Source organism: Copadichromis virginalis, linkage group LG7 (assembly GCF_057382275.1).
Source record: "Copadichromis virginalis isolate Kocher_CV1m ecotype Utaka linkage group LG7, C_Virginalis_male_GT1.1, whole genome shotgun sequence".
NCBI lineage: Eukaryota > Metazoa > Chordata > Actinopteri > Cichliformes > Cichlidae > Copadichromis > Copadichromis virginalis.
The window spans coordinates 19,655,887-19,675,294 of record NC_140624.1 but is presented as its reverse complement, the minus strand read 5'-3'; the positions used below and the strand labels follow the sequence as shown (position 1 = coordinate 19,675,294).

Sequence of the window (19,408 nt, the reverse complement as noted above, 5' to 3'; positions counted from 1 at the left end):
TTTTGAATTTGCAGAAATTGTTTATATTTTCTGGATACATTTAATATTTTGCCTTCATTTTTAAGTTTGCTTGAAACAGTTGTATTTAGCAAGGTGCTTTTACTGGAACTGCACTTGGTGTAACTGAAATAAATCTATGACTCGACACTTTTATGTCACCACAAAGTCATCTCCATCTCTCTGTGTGCTGTCCGCAGCCATCCGGTTTGGTCGGATGCCCCAGTCAGAGAAGCTCAAACTAAAGGCGGAGATGGTGACGGTGGACAAAGAGGTGGAAAACCCCCAGCTAGCTGACCAGAAGACCCTGGCCAAGCACATTTATGAGGCTTACCTGAAGAACTTCAACATGAACAAGGCCAAGGCTCGATCCATTCTCATGGGCAAGACCAACACTGCTGTACGTTGATTAGTGAGTAAAGTAATGGGTTGGTGAGTGAAAAGTGTTGCACATGTGGACCTCATATTCGCACGTTCTTCCATTTCCAGCTTTTCCTCATAGTGCGAGGTCATGTGGTTTTGTAACTTTTAATTTATTTTTTCATGTCTCAATATGACCTGGCAATCGCTCCCTTAGAGATTAGACACAGCCAGCCAATGACAAAAATAAGTTGCTCAACCAGCGGAGCAATTCAGCACACAGGATGGGCAAGGACTTACTTAAGCCTGTTACTTAGCCTTTCACTGTGCATTTCCCTTAATGTGTATGTTCTTTTTATCACCCATTCCCATTCACCCTAAAAGCATTCCCCCCTCCAATGTGCTTCTTTCCTACCGAGGGGGATAAAAAGCGGGGGGCTAGAAAAGGAGAGGTTCATGGACTGCAGCCCAGAGAGTCTGAATTCCATGGATGGATGTGTAGGTGTAAAATAGGTCAAGAGGGACAGATCGGTCCAAGCGCTCATCCAAGTTCAGGCACAGATCTTATCCACTGCTTCAAAGCTCCTGATGAACAAGCAGAGTGGGTAGAAAGTACTCAGTGACTGATTATTGTTTAACCTACCTTTGCTATCGCAGCGCTTTTACACAACTCGTAACTGCCCATAAAAGTCTTGTTGTAATCTCAATAATGTACATCTCAATAAGTCTCGTCAAATTTAACTTTACTCATACAGAGACTATTAAATATACATGTGTATATATATATATATGTCTTGATCTGGATACAAATGCTTGTCACTTCAACCCAGGCCTAAAGGTCTCACCAATGAGTAAATAGCAAGTTTCTGCATTCTGAAAACTTTATAAGTGTAGATTAGTATCCCCCCCCCCTGCTTTGACGTGTTACTCCACTGCAGCGTCTTCTGTTTAGAAAACAATTCAAATGATTGCAATGCCAGTACACATTTGTGTAGTTCATGTGGCAAGCAGTGATATAATATAAGGACAGTTCCTGAAAAGTGTATCGTGTGACAAATTGGAATCAGCAACAAGTTGTGGAAAACACTAGTTTTGCTATTTCACTTAAGAGAAATAGAAAGACGCTTTTCAAAAGAATTCCACCTATTTAGTCTTTCTTTTAATGCATCACAATAATAATTCTAGCGAGTTTTACTCAAAAATATGTTGTGCTCAAAAAGCAGAGTATACACGCTTTGACTTCTGGAGCTGTGAACCTTTTTTGATCTTCTCCTCATCTGAACCTCCGTTATCAAATCAAGGAATGTTAGCATGACGTAAAAGTACAAAATTAACCACCTCAGCGTTGTGTTGCGCATACCTTCCCTTGTTACTCTAGCCCACAGTTAGAGCAGCATTCATGAGTCAGAGCTCCGATGTGCAGCAGCAGGTGTAAAGCTGTTCATCGAAATGCTGTAACTTGTCCTCTGTGGGAACAGTGACATAACCGAAACACCCGTTAACTGCCCACAATGCTTTTGTATGGTTTCTGTACAGGTACACTCACTGTAAACAGACCTCTTGACAGGGCACTGGGCACAGTGTCAACATTTAAAATTTTAGACATTTTGAATTAAACTCTGTGTTCACGCTGCATTTCTTTGAGCTCTAACTGTGCCTTCAGTTGTGGATATTGTGAGTAACATCTAAATTTTTTTTTAAATTGTCTTGGTCGATGATTTCGTTGTTGTGACAATGCTTCTTGGAAATAAATTTTATACTGTTGGAAAGCCTGTTTGTTTGCCCAACAATGGCGCCAGAAAATGACAGAAAATGCATTTGTGGGTTGCGCATATGAAAAACAAAAAAACCCCTAAAAGCCAAATCTTTACGTTCCAGATTTACTGCCAAGAGCAGTTGTTACAACAAAGAAATAATTGATCAAACACAAATTTCCTTACTTTTTGTGCGAGGTTTATAATTATAGTTACCTACAATCATATATTTCTTATTTTTCTATATAAATATAATTGAATTCAGCAGAACTTCAAGCACGTAATAGTGAGCTGGTTTTTCTCAAGCACCGAAACAGCTCTGACTCAGGGCATGGATATGGGACCTCTGTGGGTGTCCAGCGGTTTTTGGCACTAGAACATTGGCGACGGATCCTCTGGGCCACATGTCCCCGCTTGGTTCACTCGGATTTGGAATTAGTGGAATGTGTGCATCAGCATCTAAGTTTAAGTAAGTTTTAGCTGTTCAAGTAACTTTCACATGAATTCAAGCATTGCGTTGTGATGAGATGATCACTGTTGCACTTTGTGCCTGTTTGTGGGTTTAATGATGTGGCTGGTGTGTGTGTGTAGCAGTAAAATGAAGGACAGTACGCGTGTCATCGCGGAAACAAAACATTCAGATGTCAATAAGGGCTCTAGGCTTAGCCTTTCCTCTCAGTGAAGATTATTATCTGTAAACACTCCAGTCAGTCAGTTATTCACGTTGACAAGTTTGCTGAGTCGGCATGTTCCATGTCAGGTCTCGTCTGTCACGAATCGTCTTTTGTTAACAGGCCAAAATCCCAGTTCTCGCTTCTATAACCTGTGTTGCATTTCAGCTGAGACACATTTTTAACAAAGCATTATATTTTTAGTTTTATAGTGACGTTTATTTCCCTACCATCCACAGCCTTTTGTCATTCACGACATGGAGACCCTCCAGCTGGCAGAGCAGACACTGGTGGCCAAGATGGTCGGCTCCGTGGGAGCGATGAAGGACAAGGAGGTGGAGGTTCGGATTTTCCACTGCTGCCAGTGCACGTCGGTGGAAACCGTCACGGAGCTCACAGAGTTTGCAAAGTCCGTCCCCGGGTTCTCGAGCTTGGACCTCAACGATCAGGTGACTCTTTTGAAATACGGAGTGTACGAAGCCATTTTCGCCATGCTCGCCTCCAGTATGAACAAGGACGGGCTTCTTGTAGCGTACGGCTCAGGCTTCATCACCCGGGAATTCCTCAAGAGCCTGCGTCGACCGTTCAGCGACATGATGGAGCCAAAGTTCCAGTTTGCCATGAAGTTTAATGCGCTGGAGTTGGACGACAGTGATCTGGCTCTCTTTGTGGCTGCCATCATCTGCTGTGGCGGTGAGGAAATTTGTTGCATGCATTCTTCAGTATCCTATAAAATCCTTTTTACATTACAAAAGATGATGATGTTTCTCTCATTTTCATTTTGGCTAGACCGGCCAGGCCTGGTGAATGTGGCACACATCGAGGTGATGCAGGAGAGCATCGTCCAGGTCCTGCAGCTCCATCTGCTGGCCAATCACCCCGATGACACTTTCCTCTTCCCCAAGCTGCTGCAGAAACTAGCTGACCTGAGGCAGTTAGTCACTGAGCACGCACAGCTTGTGCAGGAGATCAAAAAGACAGAGGACACCTCACTGCATCCGCTCCTGCAGGAGATCTACAGAGACATGTACTGAAGACTTTGGAGGTATAACCACAGTAGGAAAACAAGAAACCATCTCCTTCTGAGCGGGGACTTGAAAAGAAGAGGAGACGTCCACATACTGGGGTTGAACCACTTAACCTCTGACCCTAAAGGGTTAGCTTTGGTGTCTGTCCAGTGTAAGGGAACCTAAAGGTGAAGAAAAAGGAGGCTGATGATTCATTTGATTTGACAAAGTGCTTTCCACTTCATTGTGTGTGAACCTTATCAGGCAGAAGAATCATGTATGCTAAGATACTTTGTACAGCTGATTGAGCCCCTGTCCAGACACCACTGAATGCAATCTCTGACCAAACTCTAAATGTTCTTTTTTCCATATTTTTTTTAAAACGTCTGTAAGGTCGCCTCCTTGGTGAAACCCTGAGGTAACCCTAATTTGAAGAACAAAAGTGAACTTTATAATTGCCACTCCAGCCGGATGTTTTACAGCAACGAGCCATATGCACGAATAACTTAATAACAGCAGCAATTATGCAGTTTAAATCAAGGCAGCTTCTCCTCAATTGGCTACCAAAATGTGGCCGGTTGAGGAGCCAGTGGTTATGAGCACACCAGCCCGCCACCGTGATTCTCAAGCTTTTCTGTGGAGTCACGTCCTGAACATAACCATTTTATCTGTACGTCATGTCCCCGAAGTCATACTTCTTAATGACACAGTAGAAATTGCCATCATCATTATTATTATTTTATTTTATTTTAATATTCTTAACAAGAAATACGACTTAGTGCTTAAGTTGTCCACAAACTGTACTGGGAATGCTATTTTTTTTTTTTTTTTTTTTTTTTTAATTAGGTAGCAGTGCCCAAAGTTCAGACTCACTGTGTACATGCACCACAATGCACTGAAGCACAAGCATGCCTGTGATATGTTAATGTGACACTTTTCTAATGGAGGTTTCAAAGGACAAAAAAGACATACACAGGTGTTTAGCACTCCCTCCTGATGTGTGTTCTGGTATTAAAGGGCTAACACTGTTATTAACCACAATACAACTCTGACACGGGCGACACATGAATTCACTCAGCGAATCTCTCTCTCTGTTATTGTGTTTAACTGTCTGTTTGGTCCTCATAACACACGTGTTAGTTAAGATTTAACAATCTTATGTGCACATTTTTCCCTGATGAAAATGTAATTGTTTTTATTTTTCCCAGCTAAGAGAAAACCACAGTGATGAGGCCTCATTGGTGAAACATCTAGTTTGTTAGTTGAAAGGTTGTCACACTTTCATTTGTTTAGTTTTCTCTGTGAAATCACTTGGCCAGTTATAGAAGACAGTCAATCTGGACGTATGCAGGTAAAAGAAAAATGAGTCTGTAGCCCTTTTCCTACTCAGTTATTCTCTGGCTTTGGTGTTTTTTGCTATCTAACAAAATAGGCACATTTCCATGTGAAAGTGCCGCTCCTGCATTTTGTTGTCACACTGCCTTTAATATAAAATACATACGGTGGACATCAGAGGACCTATGTTAAGGGAATGCTGAAAACATGCATAGTTTTCTGATAGTTCGGATCATACACATCTGACTCTCTGTGAGAGGGCGCTACTCCTTTTCTGCCTCATCACTCACACTGTCCTGAAATGATCATTGAATTCAGAGAAATGTTCCTTATGTTTGTAACACATCGCAACATCAGAGCAGGCTTTACATAACTGAAGCTTTCACACTGACTGCTCACCCCAGCTTTTAACTCTCGTGGTAAACAAGGTACTAATGATGATTGACTTTTGTATTCGTAAGTTGGGTGAATACTTTCAGATGTTTGAACATTTACAGTAAATGTAGTTATGTACTGTTTTTTTGGTTTTTTTGGTTTTTTTTGGTCTAAATGCGTCATGCTTGTCTTTGAATCGAATCATATTTTTATACTGAAGTATGACTATATATATATATATATATATATATATAAAACAAAATCTCACATGTGTTTAGTTGAAATGGCACAGCTGAAGAGTACATTGTAAATAGACTTAAGGTGTAACAGGGCAACTGGTAATCTGCATATCCATAGATCTGAATTTTTGAAATGGAGAGTCATCTAGACCATAATGTGCATTCAGTTCCTTCAAGTTGCACTTCGTTTATCTGTCGAATTAAGCACTAGAATTTTAAACTGCAAGCATGCGTGGTCTGCGCAGGGCTACACTAGCTTACACGTTTGAGTGGTTAGTTATAAACTTGACCTCTGTGACCTTTTGATTACCATGAAGAGTAAAAAGGAACAAAACATTTCATAGGAAATGTGAAGGCACAGCTTAGCACTGATCATCCAGTACTAATCCCTTCTTCTAATGCTTTTATCTCAGGTTGTACATAAGAAAACAAAGGGGGTAATATATGCACAGATTGGGGGGGGTGGGGGGGTCACATAATATCTCTGTTGGTTTATAGAGAAACTGAATGCACTCGTAATGTAATTTGCCATTAAATCACATGCTATAGCAGTAAATGTGTTGCAGTAATGAGAAAAACACGTATATTGTTTTACAATTCTGATCTCATCGTGCTTTTTCTCTTTGTTTTTGTCTGACTTTTCTCACTCGCTGCTATATTGTAATAACTTACTTGCATATATCTGGTCACAGAATGTCAGACCCACTTCAGCGCAGCTCAGTTTTTAACCTTGCAGATTTCCTGGGACTCGCTCATCCCAGGTGTGCTCGGGGAAAAACCACAAACCTGTGTGTGCCTTAGTGTGTGCCATAAAACACCAGATTTAAAATAAATAAATAAAATAAAAAAAGTTTCTTGCGCACACACTTGTAAACTGTTGGCATCTTCAGCTAGATTTAGCTGTTTGTGACACAAAAGGGTCCCACAGGCTGGAAAATAATGTCACTGTACATTCTATACAATGTGCACCCTTCTGGGCAGTAACAGTGAAGGATTTGCTTTTCAAAAATACAGACTTTTTAAATGTTAAACATAAAAAAAAAAAACTGCTAGAAACTTTATCAACAAGGCAACTTAAAATGTCAACAAGATGTCATGTAAATTTGCAAAGTCAGCTTTCCCTTAAGAATGTTTTTTTGTGTGTTGAACTGTCAAGGGACTTTTAAACTTTTATCAGGGAATCGTAGTCTTCCTTTGTTGAACTAGCTCAGGATATAGGACAGTACTGTTTTCCCTTCCTCATTCACTCTGGAGTGAGTATAGAGTGCTCTGCCTTACAATACGCATACACCAACAACAATACAGATTAAGATTACCTTTATTTTTGTTTTTCCTGAACTGAAAGAAAGAAAAGAAAAACTTGGGCTTACTTGGGGCAGCAGTTATAGGATTTAGAAACGTGATTTTTTTTCTCTCCTGAGTTAAACTTGTTTCTGTGGCTGTAGTGTCATGCAAAGAGACCATGGAGTCTCCCTTTCGATGTGTTGTTAATGTGTACTGTGGCTTGATAACAATACTGTAAATGTTTGATGAATGTATATTTAGTCATTTAAACGATGAAACAAATTGAGATTGAATGGATTTAAAAATAAAGTGATTTTAAAATCTGCTACGTATCGTGTGTTCAGACTTTAGTAGGTAACGCCAGTCAGTGCAAGTTATTTTTATTATAACATTGCCTTATTTACTTTTTATACCAGAGCTAGGTTTCTAGTTCAGATGCATCTTTACGACACCAAGATGTGCACATACAAAACCAAGGTGCCATCAACAAGACTGCTGAGGGACATTTAACCACATATTAGATGAGCTGTATGTATACTTTTGATCCTGTGGGTCATTTTAAAACGGGTAACTCCAGCAAACTGGTAGTCCAAACTGCAGAACCCTGGATTTGCTGCTGAGCCTTTTCTTTATGCCCAATTCATCCATGACTGTCAACCTTCCCGTGTGACAAACACCATTAGTTCACACAACGGTCATTGGCCTGATCTCCAGTTATGATGAGACTGCATACAGAGATAAAGTGCAGAACCTAATGGCACGGTGCACCACTAACAACCTCACCACACACACACTGTCTCCTTGGTAGCAAAACCAAGGAGATTGTGGTGGACTTCAGACCGTCTAAGACATAGGTGTCAAACTCTGGCCCGCAGCCTAATTACATTTGGCCCGCGAAGCCATACCAAATTACTATTAGAGCTGGCCTACTGGTATTATACAGCTAATATATATATTGTTTAGTATTAAGCTTTGCTTGTTCCATATTCAGTTTTCCAGCAAAACGTATTTGAGTCCATAAGAAAAGATTCATTCCTATATCTGGAGGAAGATTTTTTTTTTATATATAAATATTAATGTTATCCCGTGACTTTGTTCCAGTTTTGAATTTTGGCCCACTGTGTAGTTGAGTTTGACACCCCTGGTCTAAGAGAACAGACACAGGTCCTGTGTACATCAACAAAGAGGCTGTTGAAAGAGCCTATAACTCTAAATTCCTCTGTGTGCATATTAAAGATGAACACTCTTGGTCCAAGCAAAGTCATTTCGTTGTTTTGCTTCCCTGCGCATCAGAGGGGGAAAATAGCTCAAAGAAATCATTAAAAGTCCAAACTGACCACAGCATTCATGCCCACGATGAGTATATGTAAACTGCGGGTAGTACACCCAAGCGTTTCCTTGAGAACCACCGCACCAGAGGGCGCTCTGCTCCTACCAAACGACCCAAGCTTCTACTCAGTTCCACCTCCGTGTTCTTGTCACATTGTCCAACATGGCTGCGTCCATGGTGGGTATCTGCTGTTATGTGTGGCGGCGTGGCTCTTGTAATCTTCTCGGGCCGGCCACTCTTTGCCTCACACTCAGGTCTAAATTTCACTCTTCTTCTTCCGCGCACCACGGGCTGCTTCTCTCTCTGCACAAACGCGGCGTTCTGAAAGACTCATTCCCAGAAAACGCAGCCCAAGAGCAGCTCCCCCGGCTGCTCCAATCCGGTGCTCAGACGGTATACTGCGGATTTGACCCCACAGCCGACAGTCTCCATGTGGGGAACTTGCTCGCTCTCATCGGCCTGCTGCACTTCCGAGGCGCCGGACACCATGTGATCGCGGTGCTCGGAGGAGCCACGGCACAAATCGGAGATCCGAGCGGGAAGACGAGCGAGCGGGAGCAGCTGTCCGCGGACGTGGTGGAGGCGAACACCCACAGCATCCGGGAGAGCATTCAGAGGATCTTCACCAACCACGAGCTGCACTTTCACGACGGTTCCAGGCCGCTGGGAACCGTGACTGTTCTAAACAACCTGAGCTGGTATAAGAACTGGGGCGTGGTGGGGTTTCTGTCGGAGGCTGGAAGACACTTCAGGATGGGCACCATGCTCAGCCGCCACAGCGTGCAGTCCAGGCTAAAGAGCGCCGAGGGCATGAGCCTGACAGAGTTCACCTACCAGGTGTTCCAAGCTTATGACTTCCACCACCTGAACCAAATATACGGCTGCAAGATTCAGCTTGGAGGCACCGACCAACTGGGCAACTTGATGTCTGGCCATGAGTACATTCACAAGTAAATGTTTTTCCAAGCCCACTACTGTTACAGTACTGGGCTAATTAATTCATAATTACCTGTCCCTGATAAGCCTGCAAATTCAAATTTTATTTGTCACGTACACAGTCATACACAGTACGATATGTAGTGAAATGCTTGGACAGTCCAATGCAGTCCACCTTTTGAAGCAGGACTAGGCTATTTTTGTGTGGATAAACCCTGCATGTATTTCAGACTCCATTATAAAATCTGCAAATTCACTATATATTCTTGATCATTAGATGCACATACATCAAATTTTTTGAGACATTAAGTTCTACACCCAATTATACCACCAAGATGTTTTTGGGTTGGGTTTTTTTTTTTTTTTTTTTTTTTTTGCCTGTCTCTCTACCAACCAAAACACACACATGCCTGCCAGATTTACCCTGAAGGCTGCCTTGAAACACTGAAAACGTTATTTTTCTCCAGAGTAAGCGGCGAGGAGGTGTACGGCCTGACCATCCCGTTAGTTACCAGCACTGTCGGGGACAAGCTGGGGAAAACTGCAGGCAATGCAGTGTGGCTCAACAGAGATAAGACGTCACCCTTTGAACTCTACCAGTTCTTTCTCAGGCAGCCTGATGCCAGTGTGGAAGGGTATGTGGAAGTGAAGGCTGATCATGTTTGTTGAGTTTTAATGAAAGTGCAATATCCACAAACGTCTCATCGCAACCCTGTTTTTATCCGAAAGTAAGTATTCGGTGCACAGTCATAGGATGCTGAGGTGTACTGTGTGGGCTGTTTTTTTTTTTTTTTTTTTTGTAGGTATCTGAAGTTGTTCACCTTTCTGCCTTTGGCAGAGGTAGAGAAACTGATGGAGCAACAGAGAGAAGATCCAAGTAAACGCCTCGCCCACAAAAGACTGGCTGCTGAAGTGACAAAACTGGTGCATGGAAAGGAGGGCCTGGAGACTGCAAAGAGGTTAGAATTGATCTGTGTGTTTATTCCCCTAAATTATACATTTTATTTTCTTGAATCCTCATCTAGAGCTCTTTTACGCTGTAACTTATTAGAGTCAAAGTGCATTGTGTTTAGAACAGCAGGACTATGCTCTGCCAAAAAGTGGAAAATGTTATGCCTGCAGTACAGTAAGAGGAAAGTGCTCATTGCTGTAGTCTTTGTTTGCTGTGGCTGCCCATGTCCTCTGTCTTCCATGTGGACAGAATGGTCATATTTAATGTCGTCATTGCAGATGCACCAATGCACTTTATCACAGCAGCGTGCAAGCCTTGGAGGAAATGAGTGATGAGGAGCTTCAGGAACTCTTCAGGGAGGCACCTTTCCATGAGCTGCTGTTGGAGCCGGGGACAACTGTTATAGATGCCTGCCGCAAGGTCGGCGCCATCCCTGAGGGTCCCAGAGGGTAAGCACCCCAGTTCTCCTTTATCTAAATGCGGTACCAGAGTGGTATGTAGTGCTTTGATAGAGCTTGTTAGTGTGAGCATACATGCACCCAGAGATCCACAGTGTAATCTTTTGTGTATGGTGTGTAATGCAGTTACACATTCTGGGAAATAGAGGTGGGGGGATTGATCCAAATGTCGATAGCACCGATACCAAAGTTGGTATTTGTATCAGAACGAGAGTAGCAAGATAAGATCGATACTTTGTTTCTATCCTCCAGCCCGCTGAATTTTGTTAACCAAATAATTTTTTAGTAAATGAAGCTAAAATCTTCAATGAAAAACATCTGAACCTTTTTGAGTTGACTGTCACAGCTATTTTATTTCTATCCTGTAGAACACAAGTGCTGAAGAGTAGTGTTTTTTTTGCAGCAGGTGCAGGAGTTTGTGGTCTCTTTGTTCTTCAGTGATAACGCTCACAGGTAGCCACAACAACTTCTTTGTGTCCGAGGTGTAACGATAACACCCAGTCACGATCACGCAGTCAAATTTCATAAGCTGGTTTCCTGAGGTAAAAAAAAAGCATTGCTTGTGTTAGCTGGGTTGCAGCTGCCCCTACAGCCTGTAACCATGTAACAGTTTGATGTGTGCCTTTAGTGCAACGATAGCAACCAGTCACATTCACGCCGCCACATTTCAAAAAGCTTCTTTTGTAGAAAACAAAAGCGTTTTCTTTGATTCTAGCTCTGCTGTCATGTAGCTACAGCCAAGATAACTGCCACATCTAAGGTGTGTATGTAGCAACAGCCCTGCAACATGTAAACAGTTAAATGTGTCATAATTATAGGTTACCAGCATAAAAATGTCATGATCAGATTAACGTATTTTCAAAAATGTTGTTGAAAAGTACGTTGTTTCCTTCTTCTGGCTACTACCCAAGCCATGCAAAACTGCAAAATGAACCCAAATCATCAGCCCTCCACCGCCGTGCTTGACAGTCAGTATGAGGTGTTTGTGATTTGCTGTATTTGGTTCACTCCAAATGTGAAGGTCAAGTATATATCCACATTGGTCTTGTTTATTCAAAGGACAGCTTGCTTGTTTTTTAAGGAGAGAGGAGGCTTTCTTCTGGTAACGATTCCAAATAAGACTTGTTAACTCTTTTCTAATTGTACTATCATGAACTTCCGCATTTAAAAATGCTAACAAAGGCCTCTACTGTCTGTGATGTATCTCTTGGGGTTTTTTGGAGTTTCTCTGAACATTGCATAGTCTTACCTTTGCTGGGATGTGCACTTATCTGAGGATTGATAGCTCCCTTGAATGTTTCCGAGTTGTGAATAATCATTCTGACTGTACAGAGATGGAGTTGAAATTATTTGACCTTATGACCTTGTTAAAGCCACTGCTGTCTTTCCTCCTTGGCACTATGTTAACATGTGCCCGAATGCCTCAGACCAGTAAACTGCCAAAACCTTTAGAGGTGCTCACACTTGTAGATCAGTTAAGTCCATTTGATTAGCAGCTCCTGGATCCTCCTCACTCTCTAAATTCCTGTGGAAGAATACAGGGTGTACTTTCTTTTTCACATGACTTTTAGATTTTCTTTTTCAAGATGAAACCCTGTCCTAACTGATGGTGTAAATGTTTGTGTGCAGGTATCAAATGGTTTCAGATGGAGCAGCGTGGATCAACCACACACGTACAGACAACCCGGAGCAGGTACTGATCCCCAAACTCCACATCCTGGCTAATGGACTCACGCTGCTCAGAGTGGGCAAGAAGAACTTCTACATTATCAAGTGGCTTAGCCTCTGACGGTGCCTTATCAAGCAGGAGACCACTATATTATAATGGACTAACTGGGAAGGTAGGCGACTACACCTCAGCAGAGTCAGGAAGGATCATTTCCACTTTTTTGGATATAAATATGTGTATGTACAGATTAAATGTTTATTTAAAACATTTCTATTAAAAGCGTTTGATATCACGATTGCTTCCTGGTTACTTTGTATGGACATTGAGAGGCGGTGTGATGACCACTAGGGGGCATCATTGCCCCAGAATTAATGGTGGCCAGCCAGCAGCCACAGCTGCAGCACATAGCCTGCTGTGACCTCTTAAGTAAATAATTGCTCACAGTAAAATTAAATTGCATCATTTCTTGCAGGTTGCTTGCTTCTATTTTAAGCAAATCCAATTTGTTTCATCTTGATCAGAACCTGAGGCGAGCATCTTTTTTGACATCACTCTTGTTTTGGGGGCTTTTTTTGTTTGTTTTTTTCCCCTTCAGTGGAAAAGTGTAAAACTTGGACGATAAAGAAAAAGAAGCTGGAAAAAAAAGCTTGATAAATTTAAAAACAAACAGTACTTTTGCTTGAAGATCACATTTTTAAATAGAGCCTTAAATAAGAAACAAAGAAGTTTGGACTATTATTTTCAAATTCAATTCAAAGCAGGAATTTGTACATTATTGTTGACCTGACTTGTGTTGAAAGCAACACATCTGCTCATTTTTAGCAGATTACTGATCCCTCCTCCTTGCAGGTAATGATCAAAACATTTAATCTAGTGTCCTCAATATGAGAGTCAGTGTAAATTTAGAAATCACTGCTTTGCACTTTGGCACACCCTGCCTACTTTTTTCCAGATTAGGGTTAAAAACATAAAATTAAAATTTTCCATATTTTTCTTTTTTTTTTATTGGTAATTTCTAATGGGATTTGGATAACGCTAGGGATTTGTGCGAACCTGCCAAGTTTTTCCTGAGGTGTCGGGGGAAAAACTTTAACATTGAGTACTTTCGGCTTCTTTTTTTTTAAAAAAAAATTTCTAAATTTGCTGACTTCTGATACTGTGTGGGGTTTTTTTGTTTTGTTTTTTTGTTTTTTTTAGCACTGTGTTTTTTGTTTTGTTTTTTCGCTCTGGGTTCTGGTGGCAGTGTGGACAGAGTCTGATGTGTGCTGACCTTGACCTTAACCACTGAGGTGCAGATAATTGGTGGAAATGGCATGTCATAAAGATACACATTAGCCAGATTGGCACAATTTTTTTTTTTGTTTGTTCTTTTTGTTTTAAGTTAATTGTTCTGCACCTGTTAGGAATGATTTGTTATGCTATTTTTTATTTCAAAGATTATAATTTTTCTTATTTGGCACAGCCATGACAACATTTATTATCAATAACCTTTTTTTGTACATCCTCTTCCCCCACTCAGTTATTTATTATACGTTAAATACAGAGTTACATATATACATGACACTCACACGCTGATATTTTTTTGTTTTAAGGGAAAAGGAGAAAAAAAGAAATCAGAGCGGCTTAATTTAGCCGGTCCACCTTAAGAAAAGTAGGCGGGCTTAAAATCTCTGACCAATGAGCGACCTCTTCGGGAATTTAAATAGCTCAGCATGTCAATCATGCCCCTACCCCCACATCAACCTTTCGCCATATTGGGCGAAAGAGAAGGGCTGTCTGCAGTTTCTCTCGCTACGGGACAAAATTGACAGAGCGCCTTCAGTTCCTGAGCACTTTGTTTTGATGAGACTACGCAGGGCTTCACAACACGGCGGCTGTTCGCGTCTGCATTCCGACGTATGCATGGCATAACGCGTTTCACGCTTTTTTTGGAGCTTTCTCAGCGACGAGGAGATAACCGTTGTTTTTGAGTGTTGTGTGTGTGTGTGTGCGCTGCCTTTTTGTTTTTGTTTTTTCCCTCCTCGTGAAAAACTGGACGCTCCAGGCTGTTTTAAAAAATTGCGTGTTTTGCTGGAGCAAAATGTCAGATGTTCGACTTTCAAACGGGAGCCCGACGCTGGAGCGGACGGACTCACGGCTGTCTGAACACCCGAAACCGTCAGCCTGCAGGAGCCTCTTCGGCTCGGTGGATCACGAAGAGTTAAAGAGGGATTTAAAGGGACATTTGCGGGAGTTGGAAGAGCGCGCCTCCGACCACTGGGGCTTCGACTTCGCCACTGACACGCCGAGGGCCAACTCCAGGTTCGAGTGGAAACTAGTGGATTGCAGAGACCTGCCGGGCTTCTACACTCGGCAGCCGCTTACGAAGAAAGGCGTCTGCTCCACTGGGAATAACAATGTGGATCTTAACGGGAATCACAGTTGTGTTGTGGTGCCTCCGAGCGAAGATCCCGACAGGGCTGACGGGCAAATGGAGTGCACGGAACAGTGTACAGCGCTGAGGAAAAGACACGCGTGTCACGGTACTACATACGCTCCAGTTTAACCCGTTTACATCAGTTGTTTCTGAGCAACGCAGCTGATCGCGTATTGATTTGTGCACCGAAAATAAAATTTTGAAAATCATGGCCCCAAAAAGCACTGTAAAGAGTGGGGTTTGCCTGCAACACTATACCACTATTTTTTTATTTTATTTTTTTTTTAAGAAATGACGAAATTTTTGTTTTTATTTTTATTTTTTTTGCTTTTTGCAGACTCCCCTGTTCCGAGCAAGAGGTCACACAGCAGCTCAGATGTTAGTTGTCCGAGTCGGAGTCACTCTGCAGAGCACACGCCCAGAAAGACCAGTCCCAAGAGGAAAACGTGAGAAAAGGTAAAGACTGTTCATGCAATATTTTTCCTTTTTTAATCATATTTTTCTTAAGGAAAAGCAAAGATTTCGTAACAAAAAAAAAAAATAGCTCTGTGCATAGTGTAACTACAGTAGGCTGTTTACTGGCTACTCCATCTCCCAACTGGGGGTACCTTTGGAAAACGAGTAAATCTGCAAAAACATCTGGTTATTCGTTTACTGAAAAATTGATACCGCTTATAAACCATTAGGAGGCATTCTAATTCAGCTTAAACACCCTTTCAGTTCACTTAAATAAGATTTGGATGTTACACAGCTTTGACAGTCTGCATACTTTTGTGCACGTCCTTCAAATGTGCTGTCAGTCTGTCTCATTCATTAATGAGCGGGGACAGAAACATGAGGGAGTAAAAGGGGTTGTGGGGGGGGGTTGGTTTTTAATTTTCCACTCGGACAGAGAGAGCTCTGTCGATACACTGCGATCGAGGTGAAACAGGGGAAGGAAAAACAAACGAACAAATAATGCCTGTACATTTTAAAGATCTTTAACATTTAACCGCTGTCTGACACGGTGAGTCCGTTGAGTTTCCGTCGAAACTTGTAAACAAGTGCTGAACAACAGTGTAGTAGTGTAACACGTCAGCAACTGAGAGCAGGGACGGGAAGGGGCTGGTCTCTGTGCAGTGCTGCACACGCGTTGCACACTAACGTTACAACACACATCTGTCCCTGCCGGTGGAGAGTGTGCAGAAGAGTCGTGCAGGTCTGAAAGCAAGTGTGTGGGTGTGTGTGTACTGGCCAGGGCGACGGCCAATAGGCATGCAATCAGCATTGTTATGGCAGGATGTCAACTTTCAAAGCTGGGGGGTGGTCACTTCTATTTAATGCATTTTATTTATTTCTATTTTTTTAATTGTAGAAATCAAAAAATACCCCCAAACAAGGCTGTCTCATAGGCATTTTCAGATCTTTTCATGATTAAATAGGGGTGCTAATGTAAAACTATACCAGGTTTTCTTTTTTGATATCAGTTTTTATTTATGTATTAATACATGTACAAAACTAATTAGTTCATTCAGGTCTCCTGCTGCTCTGAGGTTTACCCCTTAGACCACACTAAGTTTATTTTATTTTATTTATTCATTTATTTGTTTGCAGAAATTGTTGCACAATGCCCACATTAGTGTCATCATTGCAACCTCTTATGCTTCTTTTTTCTTTCTTTCATCTGTTTTGTCTCACAGAACTGAAGATGAATGCCTCCCCCCTCCTTGTTTAACATGGAGAAACCTCAGTGTTGGCTGGTTTGTTTTTTGGTTTTGTTTTAGGGTTTGTTTGTTTTTGTGTTTTTTGTAATTTCTTTTGTTTGTTTGCTTTTAGTCTAGTGTTTTGTTTTGTTTTGTGGGGGGGTTTGTTTTGTTTTTTTGGAAGAGGATCTACACAGCATCCGAAACATATCAACCTTCCTGAAGATTGGGAAGGACGCTGTTGAAGCACTGAATAGAAACACTAAATTTTTTGGCACTTAATTAAAAGTTACTTCCTCTAAAAGCAGTCGATGTAGCAGTGTGCAATTAGGTTTAATTTACTTTTTTGCTCCTTTTTTTTTTCTTTTTTCTTTTTTCTTTTTTTAACTACCTGTGTGTAAATAAAAAAAAATATATATATAAATATATAAACATATATTATTTCTCTCCATATGTAGCACATAAGACATTATGATTTAAAAAGAAATCCTTTATGTAAAACGGTGTGAATTTTGATTTGACTTGAATTGCAATGTTTGATAAATGTTTCCAAAATGCTGTTCTCTTGTTTTAATTTTTTTTCTTTTTTCTTTTTTTTTTGGGGGGGGGGGGTGTTGACACAGTCCCTAATTGCTACATTTAAAACAAAAAATTTTGGCTTCTTACGGTTTCTTAATAGTGTTTCTTCCCTCGTCATCTTCCTAACTCAGCATTGAAGAATGGTACAAATGTAGCGTTTTTTTGATTTTTAATAATTTTTTTCCCCCCTTTTTCTGCTAAGTCTAGTGTCACCAAGTGTAAATTCTCCTATACGATCTAGTTTAACAGGAAGAAGTGTAATATTTGTGTAAGGACAGTCTTTAAGTCCCTTGATATTTATTTTGTAATTGAGGTGCTTTTAGCATCAGCTTAATCCTGGAATAAGATTTTTTTTTTTTTTCCCTCCCACGCTCTGGAGTTGCGAGGTACTCAGATATTGAAGGACAAAGACTATACAAACTGCACAGGTTGAGTTCTCTTTGACTGTTCCTATTGTTTGATGAACATTAAGGCTTGTGAGGGGTTTTGTTTGTTTTTGGGTTTTTTTGGTTTTTTTGTTAAAGGGTTGAATGTCCTACAATACCAAATACATGGTTGCATCAATATATTTGCCAGCACTGCTTGTGCTCTTCAATTGACTTCACATTGTGTTACTTTGTGATAACCGAGAGATGTTTGTACTTTTCTCATCAATGTTGTTAGCCTGCTGAGGATGCACATGAGCATCTAAAAGCTTCCCTTTATTTGCCTGAAGTGTGGTTTTTTTTTATTTTTTTTTGAAAAAGACCAGGGTACACCTAAATGGAGACAGAAAACAGCTCGTCTCTGGAATGCAGTCACCATGCCTGTGTATTATGTAAATCTTTGCAATGTACCTTTGTACATAATTTTGTAAAAACACTGAGAAATATACTAACTTATTTATGTCAAGCCTTTTTTTTTTTTTTTTTTTTTTTTTAAATATGTAGAATAAAAAAATATGGGTTTTTGATTACGGTTATCCAAAGTGGCATTTACTTTATTATAATTGTTTTATTTTGTAAAACCATATTTTTGGTAGTGTTTTGTTTCTTTTCTTATAAAGGTTGCAAACTGAGCCTGGTAAAATATTTTGATGTGCATTTTTTTAATGTGTGGTTATAAAATGTATTGCAATCAATTAAAAAAGAAAAAAATGAGTTGTGGTTCCTTCTTACACTCGGTGTAAATTACACACTTGGTTTGTAGAAAAATAGGATGAAAATAGTTTTTGCTTTGTTCATTCCCCAAATCATTGGGACGTACAAAGTATTTGCAACAGCTGTGTGGGTGGACTTCCTGGAATAATACAGTGACACTCCCAATATAATTCCATCAGCACTATGAGCAGCAGGTTGACACTTTAGTCATCCAATCAAAAAGACAGTGGGGAAAGCAGACCACTCGCTGCAGCCAGTAACATTTAGTAATTTATGGGTAAGGCTTTCATTTGCTTTTAATCTCAGTACAAGAGTCTTTTGAATGCAAAGTAAAACAAGGCAAGTCAGGTTTTTTGTTTTGTTAGGCTTTTTTTTATTTTTATTTTTTTTATTACCATTTGTTTTTTCTTTTTCACTATTTACATGGGCTTAGTTGCATCTGTCTGTGTCTATAAAAAGTGTGTGTGTGTAAGAAAATAAGGGAGTGTGTAACTGGAAGACCCAGAGTGATTTTTTTTTAAAACTTTTCTTTCATACATGTGTCTTCTATAATATATCAAATTCATCAAAATTTTATTTTTATAAATTTTTATTTAATTCAAGTAATTTTTTGAATGTGTACAATGCAATGTGCACACAAGCTCAGTATTGTACTTATATACATTTTAATCTTCAAACTGAAAAATCATAATTATGTCTTTTATATGTTTAAAATTAATTCACATAGGTATTGATTTGGTTTGACCCTTAATCAGTCAAAATTATAATTTGCATTTTTTTTTTGTAATTAAATCACCTACAGTAATCCACTTGAAACATGAAAAAGATCAAATAAAGGATGAATTAGTAAATGAAAGGTGTTCTTACAGGTGCTATCAGGCAACACATATGTGCCATTGTACACCAACTTTCATCCAGTACTTGATAATAATAGTAATAATAATATAAAGAGAATTCCTCAGAGTAAGTGTTGTTCAATCTGGCTGTCGTGAGTCTGAAACTCAGTAGAAAACTGACTCAGTGATGCTACTTCAAATAAATTGGTGTTTCTATTAAACAGAAGTGTCTTAATGTTGTACTTTTCAGCTTTCTTGTCACTCTGAGTGATGTATGCTAAAAGTGGAGCCCTAACCTGTGCTGAGATGCTCTTTGACCTCTAGTAACTTCACTAAATGTTTTCACTGCACAGAATTTCCCAACTTCCTTCTTGTATGAGCAGCACAGG

General features: G+C 40.3%; 3 protein-coding genes across 9 annotated transcripts in view; all 3 read left to right on the top strand.

Moving 5' to 3' along the window:
• The window catches only part of pparab (peroxisome proliferator-activated receptor alpha b), a 74,947-nt gene extending 69,204 nt beyond the window's left edge, over window positions 1–5,743 (top strand). For all 7 annotated transcript variants that reach the window (XM_085462387.1, XM_085462388.1, XM_085462385.1 and 4 more), the window contains 3 exons: window positions 198–397; window positions 3,022–3,475; window positions 3,572–5,743. In XM_085462387.1, coding sequence (XP_085318513.1) covers window positions 198–397; window positions 3,022–3,475; window positions 3,572–3,816 — 899 coding nt within the window. In that variant the 3' untranslated portion in view covers window positions 3,817–5,743. The remainder of the gene's footprint in view (window positions 1–197; window positions 398–3,021; window positions 3,476–3,571) is intronic.
• Window positions 5,744–8,509: 2,766 nt separating this feature from the next.
• Window positions 8,510–13,081, top strand: yars2 (tyrosyl-tRNA synthetase 2, mitochondrial). Its single transcript, XM_085462381.1, has 5 exons — window positions 8,510–9,302; window positions 9,756–9,923; window positions 10,092–10,247; window positions 10,519–10,689; window positions 12,328–13,081. The coding sequence occupies exons 1-5, from the start codon at window positions 8,515–8,517 to the stop codon at window positions 12,485–12,487; spliced, it is 1,443 nt and encodes a 480-aa protein (XP_085318507.1). The 5' UTR covers window positions 8,510–8,514; the 3' UTR covers window positions 12,488–13,081.
• A 572-nt stretch (window positions 13,082–13,653) lies between these two features.
• On the top strand, window positions 13,654–18,183 carry cdkn1bb (cyclin dependent kinase inhibitor 1Bb). Its single transcript, XM_085462382.1, has 3 exons — window positions 13,654–14,889; window positions 15,121–15,239; window positions 16,463–18,183. Exons 1-2 carry the CDS (start codon window positions 14,448–14,450, stop codon window positions 15,231–15,233), a joined length of 555 nt encoding a protein of 184 aa, XP_085318508.1. The 5' UTR covers window positions 13,654–14,447; the 3' UTR covers window positions 15,234–15,239; window positions 16,463–18,183.
• The last annotated feature ends 1,225 nt before the right edge of the window (window positions 18,184–19,408 follow it).